Source organism: Myotis myotis, unplaced genomic scaffold (genome assembly GCF_014108235.1).
Source record: "Myotis myotis isolate mMyoMyo1 unplaced genomic scaffold, mMyoMyo1.p scaffold_m19_p_12, whole genome shotgun sequence".
In the NCBI taxonomy this organism is placed as follows: domain Eukaryota; kingdom Metazoa; phylum Chordata; class Mammalia; order Chiroptera; family Vespertilionidae; genus Myotis; species Myotis myotis.
In genome coordinates this window covers 61,310,209-61,327,832 of record NW_023416316.1, presented here as the reverse complement: position 1 = coordinate 61,327,832, position 17,624 = coordinate 61,310,209, and the positions used below count along the sequence as shown (strand labels likewise).

The following is a 17,624-nucleotide window of genomic DNA, read 5'->3' as shown; positions in this document are numbered from 1 at the left end:
CATGTTGTCACTCTCAATCTAAAGGTCATTTTTTACAAGGAGTGTAACCATCACTCAAAGATGAAAATAATAAGTAGCACATTCAAAACTGGATTCTCGGGATTTTTCTCTTACCAGGTATACTGATTTTTTTTTTTTTTTGACTCATTCAAATAGGAAGACACACCCAAAAGAAAATTGCTAAGGTTGGTGCAAGATGTGAAGCTAGTGAAGTTCAAGTACTGCCTGGGGATGAATATAACCTGCATGACCGGTGCAGAGCTGTCACTTTCAGACATCTTAAGACAGAGTTATTTTAAATGTCTTTCTGTCATTGATTCTACGGGGAGCGACTAACGTCTCCCGCGTGAAGCCAGCTGAAGAAATAGAAAGACGCTGCTCCGCCTGCTGGAGGGAGGGGCTGAGTACATTGATTCGATGTTTCCAAAACCTTGACCAACACTCCCGGACTCTGGGCGAGCAAGGCCTGGGCCTCCGAGCGCCCGGCGTCTGGCGCATGCGTCCTAGCACCCTCTGGGCTAGCTCCACTCCCCTATCCCCGCCCCTACCTCGTCAACTCTCCCATCCCCGCCCCTACCTCGTCCCCTGCAGCTCCGCTGGCCCCGCCTCGCGGCCGGCGAGCTGCATAGCCGAGCTGGCCTGCGGGCTGCGGGCGGAGCCGAAGGGGGTGGGGAGAGCGACGCACCGCCCAGCTGGACCAAACCCCTCCACTCCCAGCGAGAAACTGCAGTGCGCCTGGGATCAGGACGCTCGCTCCTGCCCTTCCAGCCGGAGCCCTCGCACCAGGCGCCTTTCCTGGGAGCGAGCTGGGCGCGTCCGCTCATTCCCGATCGCCCGGAAAAGGCCGACTTAACGACAGGCCGTTTGGCCTTTGCACGAGCCGCCAAGTCACCAAAGGGCGGCGACAGGGGACTGGAGCCAGCGGGGCTCTCCCGAGGAGCAGAGAGCGCTCGGGGGCGACGCGGGGCCGGAGCGAGGAGTGTCGTGAAGCTCGGGGCTAGCGGCGGATCATCCCGATTTTGTCTGGCGTCTGCGAGATGTGGGAAGAAGAAAAGGTCAAGCTCGGAGGCAATGGCAGCGATGCCCGTCTGGCCAGCGCCGCGGCGCGGGGGCAAGTGGAGACCGTGCGGCAGCTCCTGCAGGCGGGCGCGGATCCCAACGGAGTCAACGGCTTCGGGAGGCGCCCGATCCAGGTACCTGGGGCCCAGGGGCCTCGTCGGCAGGGGGCGCGCGAACGCGGGGGGCGCGGCCTCCCTGGGGCGCCTCTGGGACCTGGGTCTCCACTGTTTCTCTCTTGCTAGGGGTGTGGAGCCCAGGGGTACAGCAGGTGTTCACCCACCAAAAATCCTTAAAAAAAAAAGAAGAATGAAAAACCCACTGCATCAGTTTGTTCTTTTTAATGATGGAAAAAATATCAGTATATCCTCTCCCGTCTCGGGATCAGAGATAAATTACAACTTACGCATTCTGTATTGGATTTAAAGAATCACACAAAATCATAGTACATGGAGGAAAAAAAAACTCACTGTTAAGTTTCAAGCTGCAATATGAAATTCCTTGCAGTTTGTTCTAAACAAAGGAACAAGACAGGGTTCCTAAACCACAATACTTACTCCTCTTATTTTATGTTAGCATTATCTCTTGAGCATTACGTAAGAAAAAAATGATTCTATGGATTTTTACTGCTTAATTACCATACTGAATGCTTGGATTATAAAAGCATTCCCTGCAGCAACTGTTAGGTAGTTTTTAAATAGAAAAGGGTCTTCGATTTTAAAGAAGATATATGTTCATTCCTTTAGAATTCATAGAAAAGTGTTACAAGAAATGAGGGATGGTTCAAAGCAGCAAAAATATGGTACAGTAGTTGTTAAAGACTTCAAATTATACTAATAATTGTATAAATAGGTTTTATAGTTTTAATTCACCATTTTCTGGGATATTAAGAACCACGTTTCCTCCCCGCTCTCTATATGTGAAACAGCCTTTATATCACTAGTAAGAATGATAACTTGATAACCTATCTTGGTTTTTAAGCAAGGAATTGGATGCTTCTAATATTCATGAAACAGAACAAAAAAATTAGTATACTACCTTTCAGTTACATAGTACATTTTAAAACACAAAGTCACAAGAACAAATAATTCCGTTTTGGATATTTAGTTGTCAAAAGTTGTTTTATTGTTAAAGTAAAAAAGTAAATGTTTGCATAATGTGTATTTATACAAATGGGTGCTATAGGATTACTGCTCCAAACATCCTTTTTCTAAGTTATGCATTGTTCTGATTCAACTACTGGCATCCAAGTTCTTTTCATATAGCAAAACATTTACTATTTAATATTATAAAATCCTGTACAATGTAAATATAGTATTAATATTACATGTTACATTAAGTCTACCACCCGCTAAACTTTGGGCCTTCTCTATAACATTAAGTTAAATATTTAAAATGGTGACCCATTTATTAACAACAAATAATTGGTTTTCATTAGTTTATAAAACAATGTGTGTGTCTCTTTACATTTTCCCCTCTAGCTTCAATTTTGGTTCAAATTGTAGGACTATATTACATTTATAAGCACAGACATACGTGACTGAAAAGCAAAGGCCTTCCACAGGGGATTTACTGTGAGAACTAAACAAAGTAAGCCTTATTTTAAATTTAGTTGTTTCTCATTTTCTCCCCTAAAGCATTACTCTAACTTCCAAGATATAGCATCAGCTGACTGCCTAATAAAGATTTTTAGACACGGATTATGTCTGGGGAGAGAGGACAGAGCAAGAGAAATAATTTCAGATTTTAAAAGCCTTTAAACTTAAGTCCACCTATTAGTCATTTAACAAAATGGATTCCCATGTTCAAATGGAAGTCAGCTTTTTCTTTTTTTCTCACAATGAAGAAAAGCACATTATCATCAGCTCTTTCTTGCATATTTGGAAAATATAACTGAACCTCAGTAAAGAGTATACCTGGAGCAGGTGGGGGGACTGGGAGGAGGGAAATATTGCGTCAGCAAATGAGCTTAACCAGATTCCTGGGGCTTGTGAGCACCTCTGCATAAAGTAGATACTTCATGTGTTTGAAATGGTCTACCTGTCCCTGCCCAGGCCTGCATCTCGCTTTCCCCTCGCCCTGACCATTCTGCTCTCGCCCGCAGGTCATGATGATGGGCAGCACCCGCGTGGCCGAGCTGCTGCTGATCCACGGCGCGGACCCCAACTGCGCGGACCCCGCCACCCTCACGCGGCCCGTGCACGACGCCGCCCGGGAGGGCTTCCTGGACACGCTGGTGGCGCTGCACCGAGCCGGGGCGCGGCTGGATGTGCGCGATGCCTGGGGCCGCCTGCCCGTGGACCTGGCTGAGGAGCGGAGCCACCGCGACATCGTCCGGTACCTGTGCGCCACCGCGGGAGACTGATGGCGGGCGCACCCAGCTGCCCACAACGACTTTTCTTTTCTCCCCAGCTCCCCATCCCCAACTTAGTTCAACCAAGGCTGCGACGCAGAGCGGCTTTCGGAAAGCCTTCCTGGGCGACTGGATTCCTCAAGGGAAGGAGGGGCAGGCCAGAAATAAATCCTTTTTCTTTTTTCTTTTCTGGGTCCCACCCTTGGACCCTCACCTGTAGCCAAAGGCAGAGAGGTGGGGCCAGAGGTGTTCAGCGAGATTTGGGGGCGGAATGTTTCGTTCCCCGCTGCCGTTTACTGGCGGAAAAGCGGTGTGCGACGAAGGCCATGAAGGGCCCTGGAGATGGGGGGTCGGAGGCAGCGGGATTGGCCTCTGATGGGAGGTCGGAGAGATGGTCACCGCACTGACCTTGATGGAGCCCCTCGTAAGTCCTCAGTTGGGGCTCACGGGCAAACCCGAAGACCGAGGACCAGAGGAGGACGGTGAGGGCTGCTGTGGCTGTCAGGAGGCGTAGAGCTTTACTTATCTTGCGAGACACAGCAAGTCACCTGCAAAACCGTATTCACTGCAAGTCCTGGAGACAGCGCCACCGGAAAGCGACTGGAGGAGAAAATGGGAACCACCTTGAATTCGCCTTTATATCCTAAAATCCGTGGGTCAAGTTGGCGCAAGACAGCTCTCAGGACGGGGCCGGCACTTGCTGTTTGTTATTCAGTCCAGGAGAGCTTCCTGCTCAGCGAACAAAATGCTGCAGGAGGGAGGGGGGTTACTGGGGTAGAAGCAGGAGACAAAACTGTGAACTAATGGTTTGCTTCATCTATATACAATAGGGATAGGATACAGACACGCGCCACTTGGAAAGATCTCGTGATAGTTTGTACTTCTGCATTGTTCTTCGGTAAAAATCTTAATGAGGCCAAACCGGTTTGGCTCAGTGGATAGAGCATCAGCCTGCGGACTGAAGGGTCCCGGGTTCGATTCCGGTCAAGGGCATGTACCTTGGTTGCGGACACATCCCCAGTGGGAGGTGTGCAGGAGGCAGCTGGTCGATGTTTCTAACTCTCTATACCTCTCCCTTCCTTTCTGTAAAAAATCAATAAAATATATTTTTTAAAAAATCTTAATGAGGAGACTTTAAACAACAAAGTAATTCGGCAAGGGCGCTCGGTAAAGAGATAGGAAGGACTGCAGCTCTGGTGAGGCTAGTGCAGCACCACGCCTAGATCACTTTCGAGCTTAACCTATTTATTTGTTACATTTTCTCTGACTTTACTAGACCGTCTCAGGGGGTCAAACTGTGAAATGCTCCAAATGTCTTTTACAAGATCGATGCACTTAGCCAGTAAATTATCTCCAGATACTTCCAAGTGGTTGCTGAAGAAGTAGACTGAATATAGAATTGTTGACAATATATGACAATTATGACTCGGGGAATGTCTTAATACCTGCTAAAGGTGCACTGTTTTGGGACTTAATTTCCAGTGTTGTTTGATTCATTGCAGTATTGAAACAACTGATACTTCACTGCTTTAATAAAGGAAAAACAACAGAGATTGGACTCCAAGATGTGGGTAAATTGGCTTTAAAATGTATGTTCATGGATTTACCTATCACTAACTGCTGAGAAATGTTAAAGACTCAAAAGGGTTCATATCTCTCACTGTTTGTAATAATTGTTAAGTGATACCAACAAAAATTTATATAAACTCGTTCCACATACATTGAAAGATTTATACATGTAGAGTGTGTGTGTTGTATAAGAGAAGAGGGAACAGAAAAATTAATTTCAGATTAATAAGAAGAGGGGCTTTTGAGCTAAATTTTAAAAATTTTACCTCTCCATCAATTCTTTATTTCCCCAAATATATTACTGGGGAAGCTTGATTGAGAATCAGAGTATATCTTTTGGGGGAAAAAATATATAAACATTTATTGACATATAACTTGTGCCAGGCATGCTCTAACATACATTTGTTCATTTAACACTTAAAATAAACTTGGGAGATAGGTATTGTTTCCCATATGAGGGAAGTGAGAGATTAACAAGTAGTCTTTCACGGATCCCAATATATTCACTCCACGGTTGTGCAAAGGAAGTCTGTCCTGATCTCCCTGATAAGTCCCTAGGATACTTTTTCTTTCTATCGTATCTAATAAATCTGAACATATTGTTTTTAAATCTATCTGAAAATGTCAACAGCATGAATAGCCCCCAAAAGAGTGACCTAAAAATCACTTTGGGAACAAAAATAATGAAATCCCCCATTTTCAAGTTAAGCCACAGGACAGAAAATACAATTGTAGTCATCACGTAAGCACCCAGTCATAACTGACTACCAGAATGGTATTTTTAAAGTTTTTATTGTTTTACAACTACTAAGAAGCATTCTTTATGAAAGAGGTCAATTGATAATTTAAAAACTATCCATTTGATTTATGAAATCCTTATTTTGTCCTCTATTTCTTAAGTTCCAAGACATTCAAATTGGCTAGTTGCATGAGGCTGAGTAATGAAAAGTAATCCCTTGAAATTAATGTGAAATGTGATTTTACTCCTAACGTAAAGAAACTGTGGGATCTGAAGATAACATGATATTAAGGGAAACTAAAATAAGAAAATGTGGTTGTGGATCACAGTAACATATTCTATTGTTTTTTGTTTTATGAATATATATAAACCCCCGGCAAGAAAGAGCAGATCGAGGAAAGAGAAATTCAGACTTGATTGGAAGATGGAAGACTTGGGTTCCATTACTGGTTCTTTAATTAAACACATGACTTACTAAACAATGTAACTTGGATTAACCTCAATTTTTTCATCTATAAAAGGTGGGAGTTGGACTATATTACTTCTAAGTTCCCTACCATCACTAAAGTTTTATCACTTATGAGTTTGTTACACATGTGACTGTGAGGGCTGATATTTATTAGTAATAATTTTGCCATGGTATGAGAAGCAAGGAAAAATATATAGAAGAATGGAAAAGAAAGGCATATTTTAAAATTCTGGAGTTCCAGGAGGGAAAAATCTTTATAAGCACCACCTCCACCAGTTAGTTGGAAAATAACAGACACGTTTATATAAAGTGAGACAGAAAAGATACTTTGCAAAGTAAGTACTTAGTTTAATTTTAAGGTCTTTCTCTTCTCCTCTTACCTCTGATTTTTCTTGATGCCTTTCACATTTCTCTCATGCCACTCACAGCCACTAAAAGAATTAGTTTCTTTTTTAAAATATGTTTTTGATTTAAAAGAGGGAGAGAGGGAGAGATAGAAACATCGATGATGAGAGATAATCCTAGATTAGCTGCCTCCAGTACCCCTCCGAACCCCCACCAGGGATCCAGCATACAACCTGGGCATGTGCCCTGACTGGGAATCAAACCATGACCTCCTGGTTCATGGGTTGATGCTCAACCACTGAGTCACACTGGCCAGGGAAGAATTAGTTTCTTAAAGTGAGATAAGCAAGTAGACCAAATAGATTTGTAAAATAAAGCTGAGGTAGGTATTTACAAGCTAATATAAATGCTCTAAAAAAGGGGGTCTTTAAGTGAGTGTATTATAACAAGGGATTCTGATCTAAGTTGGGTTGGTGTGGGAGTGAGAACCAAAAGAAAAAGTTGGGATATTAGAAAGAACAGAAAGTACAAAGACAAGAAAATGCTAAAATATTAGATGAAGTCATTAAACAGTGGTTCTCAACCTTCCTAATGCCGCGACCCTTTAATACAGTTCCTCATGTTGTGGTGACCCCCAACCATAAAATTATTTTTGTTGCCCAACCATAAAATTATTTTCATTGCTACTTCATAACTGTAATGTTGCTACTGTTATGAATCATAAAGTAAATATCTGATATGCAGGATGTATTTAGGCAACCCCTGTTAAAGGGTCGTTTGACCCCCAAAGGGGTGGCGACCCACAGGTTGAGAACAGCTGCAGAAGATGAGTAACTCTCTTGTTACCTATTTAAAAATGTATGTAGTTTCTGGTTTGTTTCCACTGGGTTCCTTGAAACTTTAGGTCCTTAAATTTTGCCTGGGTGATAGTAGGAAGAGCTGATTGGGGAAGAGCTCTGTATCACCTAATTTGTACACATCAGCCATTTCAGGAGGGAGAAAATGAGGTGAAAAGACAGCAACAAAAGGAATAGAAGGAAGAAGAGCATGGTAGTATTTTATGAAAGATGGGTCAATAGTTCAACAGAATGAATCAAACCAAACCAAACAAACTATATATGGTCCACATACTGATGAAATTTGTGAAATATTTCTAGTCCTAAAATAATGGAAATCTCATTCCCTACTCTCTTGATTGTCTATAAAATTTTTCTCAAATTCAGCTATTAGAAATGGGGTGACTCCTTTCTTGCCTCTTGAATCCCCCATTCAGAAGACTTTAATATTATTCCTTGCATAAGGAAAAAATACTTTATAGAAATGGTAATTTTTATACATCATCCCTTTATTAATTATGTACTAAGGAAAATTTGCTTTGAAGCCAGTGCTAATTATCATTGGCATGGATTACATATTAAGCACAGGGATATAAATCAAAATGTACATCAAAACTGAGGACCCAACTCTGATTTAGTAATTTGAAGTTTGAAATAAATATAAACCAAAGATTTTGCTGGTACAAAAAAATAACTATGAGAGATGTACGAAATGATATGCTATCTCACAGCCATCTATATTATGCTGAAAGTTTACAAAGAAACCTCAAACACTTACTAATCCCATTCCCCTAGTTTAGACACCTCCCTCTCCCCTCCACCCCCCATAGATATAGTCAGTGGTGGCACAGAAAATATTTTACATCAGACTTAAACAAAACTTTAAGACCAACTACAGTAACAAAACTATACTTCATTTCCCTTTCATATTTGGCCTCCTCCCAAAATGCATAATGTTTTATTTCACTGTCCTCTTATTTGAATACTCTACATTATGATAGGGTTGGTGCTACTTCCTTTGAACACTTTCATATTTGACCTCTGGATTTCCTTTTAATTTTAAACAAACTTCCCTCTATATTCTTACCCTTCACAAATTCCTCCATCGCCTTGCCTTAGCTAAAAATGGGTCTTCCTGAGAATTCCACTTTCTTCTGCACCAGATACTAGTGCTAGACTGTGAGCAACAGAGTGGGACTCAGGACTAGTAATGAGTGTAGGCTGTTTGGATGGCTTTCAATAGTCCCAAACCAAATATGTAAGGGTTAGCCATTATGCTTCAGGTTTCATTAATCTCTTAGTGAAATATTTGCATTTTGTTTATCAGATGAAGCTATAATTTCAGTATGTTATTACATATTTTATAATGTCTATAAGACATAACATTCTATATAATAAAAGCCTAATATGCTAAGTGTCCAGTCGACCAGTCTGCTGTTCAACCAATCAAAGCATAATATGCTAATGATATGCTAAGGCTCCTCAACCGCTCGCTATGACGTGCAATGACCACCAGGGGGCAGACAGTTGACTTGTTGACCAGTCGCTATGATGTACACAGACCACCAAGGGGCAAACACTCTGACCAGTAGATGAGCTTGCTGCTGGGGTCTGGCAGATTGGGACTGAGTGAGATGGGCTGGACATGCCCTGGAGCCCTCCGCAGTTCCTCCCCAGCTGGCCAACCTCCCGCGTCTCTCCCTGGCCCCGATTGTGCACTGGTGAGGTCCCTTGGCCTGGCCTATGCCCTCTTGCAATCCAGGACCCCTCAAGGGATGTCAGAGAGCTGGTTTTGGCCCAATCCTGCAGGCCAGGCCGAGGGACCCCACTGGTGCACAAATTCATGCACTGGGCCTCTAGTCTAAACATTAAACAGTAAGCAATGTACTGTATTTTTCCACATATAAGACACTAATTTTTTCTAAAATCGTTAGATTGAAAATCATGGGGTGTCTTATACACAGAAGTCAGCCGAGGATGGAGCCAGGTGGGTGTGGGTGCATAGCTGCCTATACCTTGTCGAACAGGATGTCCCCTAATCATGAACCTTTTTGTTACTGACATCAGCTGATGCTGTAATTGGAGGTGGAGGTAGAGCAGGGGTCCTCAAACTATGACCCGCAGGCCACATGCAAATACAAATATTGTATTTGTTCCCGTTTTGTTTTTTTACTTCAAAATAAGATATGTGCAGTGTGCATAGGAATTTGTTCATAGTTTTTTTTTAAACTATAGTCCAGCCCTCTAATGGTCTGAAGGACAGTGAACTGGCCCCCTGTTTAAAAAGTTTGAGGACCCCTGTAGAGAGTGCTTAGATGCAACAGGGACCAGAGTGTTCTGAGCCCATAAAGATGTCAAAAAATAAAAGGATAATTACTGGTAAGTGATTGTCTTACTCTGCAAAATTCAAACTGAATGTAATCAGCTATGCAAAAGAGCATGGAAATAGAGCTGCAGAGAGAGAATTTGGACCTCCTCCCACTGAGTGTATGATCAGACAATGGAGAAAACAGGAAGAACAACTCCTTAAGATGCCAAAAAAGAAGGCCTTAAGAGGAAAACCAGAAAAATGTTTAAAATATTGATTTCTTAATTTTGGGTTGGAAAAGTGGGGGCGTCTTATACATGGGGCATCTTATACCCAGAAAAATACGGTACAGTATTCTGTTGACAAACCCACAGATAGCTCAACAGATACTGACAACACATGGAGTTGTCTTCCGAAGGCTAAGTGTTGGAAATACCTAATGGCTCCTCATTCCACCTGTGAATTATGCAGTGTTGAGCTCTACCACCTTTCCAAGGGCACAGCAGTACCCTTTACAGTATCCTGTATCTCCTCCCAACATGCCACCTAGAGTTATAAACTATAACCTTGCCTAAAATATTTTTCAATCTTCTACTACTCTCTAATCTCTAAACTGCCTTTAATATTTAGAATTATTACATACTAGAGGCCCGGTGCACAAAAATTTGTGCACTCGGGGGGGTCCCTCAGCCCGGCCTGTGCCCTCTCGCAGTCTGAAACCCCTCGGGGGATGACCACCTGCTGGCTTAGGCCCGCTCCCTGGGGGGATTGGGCCTAAACTGGCAGTCAGACATCCCTCTAGCAGCCCAGGAACCCTCGGGGGATGTCCACTTGCCAGTGGGGAGCAGACCTAAGCTGCAGTCTTACATCCTTAATGCTGCTGAGGAGGCGGGAGAGGCTCCCACCACCACTGCTGTACTGGCAGCCATCAGCCTGGCTTGTGGCTGAGCAGAGCTCCCCCTGTGGGAGCACACTGACCACCAGGGGGCAGCTCCTGCATTGAGCGTCTGCCCCCTGGTGGTCAGTGTGTGTCATAGTGACCAGTCATTCCCAGTCATTCTGCTGTTAGGGTCAATTTGCATATTACCCTTTTATGATATAGGATAGAGGTCTGGTACATGCTGGGGCCAGCTGGTTTGCCCTAAAGGGTGCCCCGGATCAGGGTGAGGGTCCCGCTGGGGTGCCTGGCCAGCCTGGGTGAGGGGCTGATGGGTGTTTGCAGGCTGGTCACACCCCCTTCCGGGTGGGGGTCCCCACTGGGGTGCTTGGCCAGTCTGGGTGAGGAGCTGAGGGCCATTTTCAGGCTGGCCAAGCCCCCTGGCGACGGAAGCTCCCAGCCTCTCCTTTTTTTCTTTTTATTCTGGGATTTATTTACCTTCTATAATAGAAACTTTGTTGCTTTGAGTGGAGCTCAGAGCTGGCACGGCAGGCGGGAAGCTTGGCTTCCTCCATCATTGGGGCAACCAAGCCTCCTGTGTGCTCCAGCTCTGTGGCTGCCGGCCGCCATCTTGGTTGTGTTAATTTGCATACAGTCGCTCTGATTGGCTGGTGGGTGTGGCTTAAGATGTAGCAAAGGCACGGTCAATTTGCATGTTTGTCTTTTATTAGTGTAGATGGATCTATTCCAGGATTTCAGGAGCTTTTAAATACTACCATGAACAAAATAATTTAATGGTATCCCCTTTCTAGGAAAAAAATTAAATAACATTTAATCGTACATTCGTCCCCAGGTATGTATATTTGTGCAATGATGGTGCTATCCCCACCAGTCATTTCAGGCCAATATACAGGGGAATGGTTATTAACCCTGACTCCATATCAGAATCATCCCTGGAGGTATTCTAAATACGTATTTGCGACCAACTTCAGGCCTTAAGAATTAGAATACCTATGTTTGGGGCCCCAAATTTCTGTGATTGTTACTTTAACATTCTTGTTCATGGAAAACTTTCAATTAGTACAGAAAATAAACAGAAATAGATAAAAATCAATCTCCTGAAACCTCTCTACTCCCCAGTCTAACTTCCCAGGGTAACCACAATTTTCAAGTTTTAATTAACCTTCCAGAAATATAGATACATATAATTGTAAACACTCCTCTCCCAACACTTAGAAAATGTAAGTAGGATCATACTATTCTGCAACTTGCTTTTTTGATTGGTAATAGATGTTTGACAACTTCCATTATTAGGACATATAAATATACTTCATTTAAAAAAAATTATAAATTGATTTTAGAGAGAGGAAGGGGCCAGCCTGCAAACAGCCATCAACCCCTCACCCAGGTGACCAGGCACCCCAGTGGGGACCCTCCACACTGAAGGGGCTAGGGCCAGCCTGCAAACAGCCATCAGCCCCTCACCCAGGCTGGCCAGGCGCCCAAGCAGGACCCCCACCCTGATCCAGGACACCCTTAAGGGCAAACCAGCCGGCCCCTACCCGTGCACCAGGCCTTTATCCTATATAGTAAAAGGGTAATATGTAAATTGACCCTAACAGCAGAATGGCTGGGAATGACTGGTCACTATGACACACACTGACCACCAGGGGGCAGACGCTCAATGCAGGAGCTGCCCCCTGGTGGTCAGTGTGCTCCCACAGGGGGAGCTCTGCTCAGCCACAAGCCAGGCTGATGGCTGCCAGTACAGCAGTGGTGGTGGGAGCCTCTCCCGCCTCCTCAGCAGCACTAAGGATGTCTGACTGCAGCTTAGGTCTGCTCCCCACTGGCAAGTGGACATCCCCCGAGGGTTCCTGGGCTGCCAGAGGGATGTCTTCTGAGCTTAGGCCCAATCCCCCAGGGAGCGGGCCTAAGCCAGCAGGTGGTCATCCCCCAAGGGGTAACAGACTGCGAGAGGGCACAGGCCGGGCTGAGGGACCCTCCCCCCCCCCCCCCGAGTGCACAAATTTTTGTGAACCGGGCCTCTACTTATTTATAATAAACTAGAGGTCTGGTGCACAAAATTCATGCATGGGTGGACGGGTGGGGTCCCTAGGCCTGGCTGGTGATCAGGGCCATTAGGGCCATCTCGCCCAGTCCTGATTGGGGCTAGGCCAATTGGGGCCTGCCGGCCAGGGGAAGGAACAGAAGGAGGGACTTCGGGAGGTTGGCAGGTTGGCAGGCTGGCCGGGAGGGGAGGAGTGGGGGGCGGGGAGGAACCGTGGGAGGTTGGCTGGCTGAGGGTGGTTGGCTGTGGGAGTGCACTTGCCACCAGCAGGCAGCTCCTGGGTTGAGCGTCTGCCCCGTGGTGGTCAGTGGTGTCATAGCAACTAGTCAACTGGTCTTTCTGGTAGTTGGATCGTACTGGTCGCTTAGGCTTATATATATATAATCTGTAAATAGCCCAAGTGCCCATCTGCACATGAGTAGATAAAAAAAGTAATGGTACAATGGAATATTGCTAGGCTGTATAAAAGAAGAAACGTTTACCCTTTTCAACAGCATGGATAGACCTGGAGAGTATTATGCTAAGCGAAATAAGCCAGTCAGAGAAAGGCAAATACTATGTGATCTCAGTAATATGCGGATTCTAATGGACAAAATAAACTGACGAACAGTGGAACCAGAAACACTGATACATGGAACTGACTGGCTGGTGCCCAAGGGGAGGGGGTGGGAGGGTGACTGAATAAAGAATGTGAAGGGATTAGCTATAGAACATATGCATATGCATACCCTATAAGCACGAATAATAGTTTGATGAAGGTCAAAAGAGCGGGAGGCCAGGATGGGTAGAAGAGGGCAAAGGGGAGGGGAGGTTGGGGGGTAGGGGTGGGAAAGAAGTGATCAACCAAAGAACTTGTGTGCATATAAGCATAACCCATGGACACAAAAAATAGGATGGTGAAGACCTAGGATGGAAGGTGGGGTGGGCTAGAAGGGGTTAATGGGGAAGAAGGGGGGACATATATACTTTCAACAATAAAGTTTAAAATGTTTTAAATTAAAAAGTAATAATAAATTAAAAATTAAGAAAGAAAAAAGCATACAAAGGAAAGAATAATATATGTAAAACCAAAAAGAAGGAAAAGAGAGAGATACCTAAGAGAACACTCTTGTTCAGGGGTAGGTGAGGAAACAAGGTAAACTAAGTTAAGTAAAATGCCCTCCTGTCTTTGCCTATGAGATGCATTTGCTGATCCAAAATAAATAATCATTTTTCTCAACTCAAAAACTCAGAGAAATCTAGTCATGTTTATTTTGGGCCAAAGGAAGAGAGCAAAGAAAAGCCCCAACATCAGTGATTCTCTGTCTGGAAAAATGACCCACTCCCTCCGGCCTTCAGTACAACAGAAAGACGGCAAGTGTTTTATAGTTAAAGACTGATGATTCCAGTCCTGGCACCTGCTGGCCCTAAAGTGTTCAAGATTTGAGCCCCCTCTGGGCTTCAGTGTTCTCACCTGTAAAATAGGGGTAGTACTCCTAAATCCAAAAGACCACTGTGAGGATAAAATACATGTGAACGTGTATATGCATAATACTGCTCAGTCCTTGATCATACAATCTTTGCATAGCACATAGCCAAAAATCTTTGGAATGCCACAAATTCATTGTTTTGCTAAGATTCATCTTCATAATTGCATTTTGCTGAGTCTAATATTAAAATTAGATAGAATTCCCCTGCATACCACAACTAACAAAACACAGGTGTTGGGCAGCAGGGGAAAACCAAGATGGAATTTAAGTTTAAATTTTAAAATTTATATTCATTTAACACAGAGCTTCCTGTATAACAATCTCGCTCAACCCTCTCACTCAAATGGCATTCCTCTCAAGCGGGCAACTCACCTTTTCCCCAGAGCAAATTCAGATAAAGAGGAAATGGCTATAGATAAAGCTATAAAGCCCAATCAATAGAGACATCCCTGAATTTAAACTTAACTGGGAAACTGAGGCTCAACAGACCTCTCAGGCATAACTGGGTAATGTGATGTTCTAATTTTATCTGTCAACTTGGGTGGGCTATGGTATCCAATTGTTTGGTTAAACAGGATCATTCTAGATGTCGCTGTGAAGTTGTTTTATGGGTTGTTTGGTTTTTGTTTTGTTTTTTTTTAGATATAACTAACATTTAAATCCATAGGCTCTAAATAAAGCAAATTATCCTCCATAATGTGCGTGGGCCTCATCCAATCAGGTGAAGGCCTTAAATGAAAAGACTGAGGTTCTTCAAGGAAGAAGGAAGTCCGTCACCAGGCTGATTCAAAAACTGCAGCTGGCCGCTTTTTTCTGAACTACGCACTCCCTAGATTGACCCTCATCTGTTGGCCACAAAAACGAAATACCGTCCTTATAACTGTCTTTCATAGTCCATCTCTCGTACGAGGTTTTCTTTGGTGGGGGGTGGGCGCAACGATGCGGTGCAAGACAAAACAGGTTCTGGCTCCCATGGAGTTTGCATACTACGGTTCGAGATAAACAATTAAGATAATACATAAGATAATTTCTGTGTGCTAAGTACAATACAAAAGACAAACAAAACACGGTGATGGGATGGCACCTGGAAGAGGAAAAGTGTCTGAAAGGGTGGGAGCGGCAAGTAGCCTCAGCACCAAGCACGGTGTTCTGGGACCCTAAGTTGAATCCTATGGGGGAGCGGAGCAGAGCGGTGCGTTAGTCAAAGTCTAGAATAGCGGTTCTCAATCTGTAGGTCGCGACCCCTTTGGGGGTGGAACCACCTTTCACAGGGGTCGCCTAAGACCATCGGAAAACACATATGTAATTACATATTGGTCTTTTTCTCCCCTCCCCCCACCCCCCTACATATTGTTTTTGTGATTAATCACTATGCTTTATGTTCAATTTGTAACAATGAAAATACATCCTGCATATCAGATATTTACGTTATGATTCATAACAGTAGCAAAATTACAGTTATGAAGTAGCAACGAAAATAATTTTATGGTTGGGGGTCACCACAACACGAAGAACTGTATTAAAGGGTCGCGGCATTAGGAAGGTTGAGAACCACTGGTCTAGAAAGTGGTTTAGAGTGGCTGTTTAAAACTGGTCCCTAACTAACTTCATGCAAGCAGGGGTTAGGCGACTAGGTCTTGCGATGGGGTGAGGGATAGAGTGGAGGAAGCCTGCTGCTGGATCTGTCAGCTCGGAAGCCCTGGATCCGCTCCTACAGGTTGGCCACCTCCAGCACAAGTAGAAGCGGCCACTGCGAGGCGCGGGGCGAGTCCCACATCTTCTCTAGACTCTCCCGGGAGACCGACCAGGCCTAGCTCCGGCCCGCGAGGTTCCGGGCGGATGAAGACCAACTTTAGTCCCGGAGGTGGGGACACAGGTCAGCATCGCCACCCTGAAAGCGAGTCGGGGCTGGACCTCGCATCCCCCGGAGCCGGCGAGCTCGCAATCGAGCTGCATTCACCCCGAGAGCCCGGATGGGCGCTCTGGAGCCGGGCTCATTCGAGTCCTCGGGCCTCCTCCGGGTCCTGCACTCACCCTCCTCTACGCTGCTTCTTCCCTTCCTTCCCCCGCTTTCCCTGCCCGGAGCGGAGGGACCCGGGCGGGGCCGGGGGAAGCGGGTGTCCGCAGGACCCGTGCGTTGGGGTTGCAGAGAGGAAAGACGCGGGAGGGGAGCAGAGGCGGCGGGAGCGAGCGGCGGAGCCGGGCGGCGGGAGCGTGCGGCGGCGTCTGGCGGCGGGAGGTGCAGAGCGCGGGCCGGAGGAGGCTGCGCGGGGCCGGGGAGAGGGTGGGGGCCGCGGGAGAGGCGCGGGAGCAGCTGGCGGGGGAGGGGAGCGCCGAGGCCGCGGAAAGAGGAAGATGCTTAAAGGTTAAAACCGAAAATAAAAAAAAAAAACTGCCGGGTTGAAATGACCGCCAAAGCGGGGAGCGGAGGGAAAGGGCGCCCCCCCGCCCCCTCCCCCCCAGCAGGGACCCCGCTCTGCCTACCTGATCCGGAGGCCAGCCTGTCCTCTGGCACCGCCAGCACCACGCAGGGTGGCGGTGTCGCGTTGGCTGCAAGCAGCGGTTTCCTTTCCCCGCATCTCAGATTCTAGCGCCATTTCTTTCAAAACTGACATCTGGCCTCCTGAATGGCGGGGAGCGCAATGACGTGATCTGGCTTTGTTTTTCCTTCTTTCTTTTTCTCGTGTTAAATCATCCGGTTTGGAGACGTGGAAGACCCTCGGCGAGGGGCGCCAGGAGCACAGCAAGAGAAACCGGGAGCCGGCACGAGCGCCGCGGACGCGCCCAGCCCGTTCCTGGTCGCTGTCAGGTGACGGACGTAGAGGGCGGGGGGGCTGCCCGGAGGAGCGTCAGTCTTCAGGACCTGGAGCTGTCACCGCATGGGGCGCCGAGGCCGGGGGGTAGGGGGGGGTGCGGGGGGGAGTGGCAGGGGGCGCCGATGGGCGGGAAAGAGGCGGTGGGGGGAGGGAGAGGGACGTCGGGCTCTTGTCGTGGGCGCGCGCCGCCCTCGGCCTGCCTTCCACGCGCCCGCTGGGTGCGAGCGGCCCCAGGCTCGTGGGAAGGTCGGGGCCGAGCCGAAGCGCGCCGGGGACGCGGGCGCGCGCCTTAGGGGCGGCGATGGGCCCCTCGGCGGCGCGTGGGTCTCTGTTTTAACCCAGGGGGACGGGCACAGTGCGACTTCGCTCCGATCCCAAAAGGCGGCGCGGCGCAGCGCCGGCGCAGCTCGGCAGCCACCAGAAGATGGTGCGCACCTATCTGGTCACCGTGCGGTTTCGGCGCGCGTGCGGCCCCCCGCGGGAGAGAGCGTTCGTGATCGAATTCCTGCGGCCCGCGGGCGAGTGGGCAGCGCCGGGCTGGCGGGACGCCGTGGCCCTCGTGCTGACGCTGGTGAGGAACCAGCGCCGAGCCCGGCAGCCGCATCCTGGAAGACCAGGTAGGAAAGGCCTCTCGGTCCCCGCAAAACCGGCCGGTGGGTGACCCCGCTGGGTGTGATTGCACGCGCGGAGCAGTCCCCTCCCGGGGGTGGAGGCTCAGT

The 17,624-nt window shown here is 46.8% G+C and overlaps 1 protein-coding gene and 1 long non-coding RNA gene across 2 annotated transcripts; one reads left to right on the top strand and one right to left on the bottom strand.

Annotated features, from left to right (window-relative positions):
* The first annotated feature begins 590 nt into the window (after positions 1 to 590).
* On the top strand, positions 591 to 3,571 carry CDKN2B (cyclin dependent kinase inhibitor 2B). Its single transcript, XM_036331281.1, has 2 exons — positions 591 to 1,193; positions 3,161 to 3,571. The coding sequence occupies exons 1-2, from the start codon at positions 1,038 to 1,040 to the stop codon at positions 3,419 to 3,421; spliced, it is 417 nt and encodes a 138-aa protein (XP_036187174.1). The 5' UTR covers positions 591 to 1,037; the 3' UTR covers positions 3,422 to 3,571.
* LOC118667591 lies at positions 2,159 to 16,982 on the bottom strand. The gene is made up of 2 exons (XR_004971329.1): positions 16,574 to 16,982; positions 2,159 to 6,633 (listed from the first exon to the last, which is right to left on the bottom strand). It is a non-coding gene; the product is annotated as an uncharacterized LOC118667591 (long non-coding RNA).
* Between the last annotated feature and the right edge of the window lie 642 nt (positions 16,983 to 17,624).

Coding starts and splice junctions, on each gene's coding strand:
- CDKN2B (XM_036331281.1), top strand. CDS start 1,038: ATGTGGGAAGAAGAAAAGGTCAAGCTCGGAGGCAATGGCAGCGATGCC. Junction 1,194..3,160: donor TCGGGAGGCGCCCGATCCAG/GTACCTGGGGCC, acceptor TCTCGCCCGCAG/GTCATGATGATGGGCAGCAC.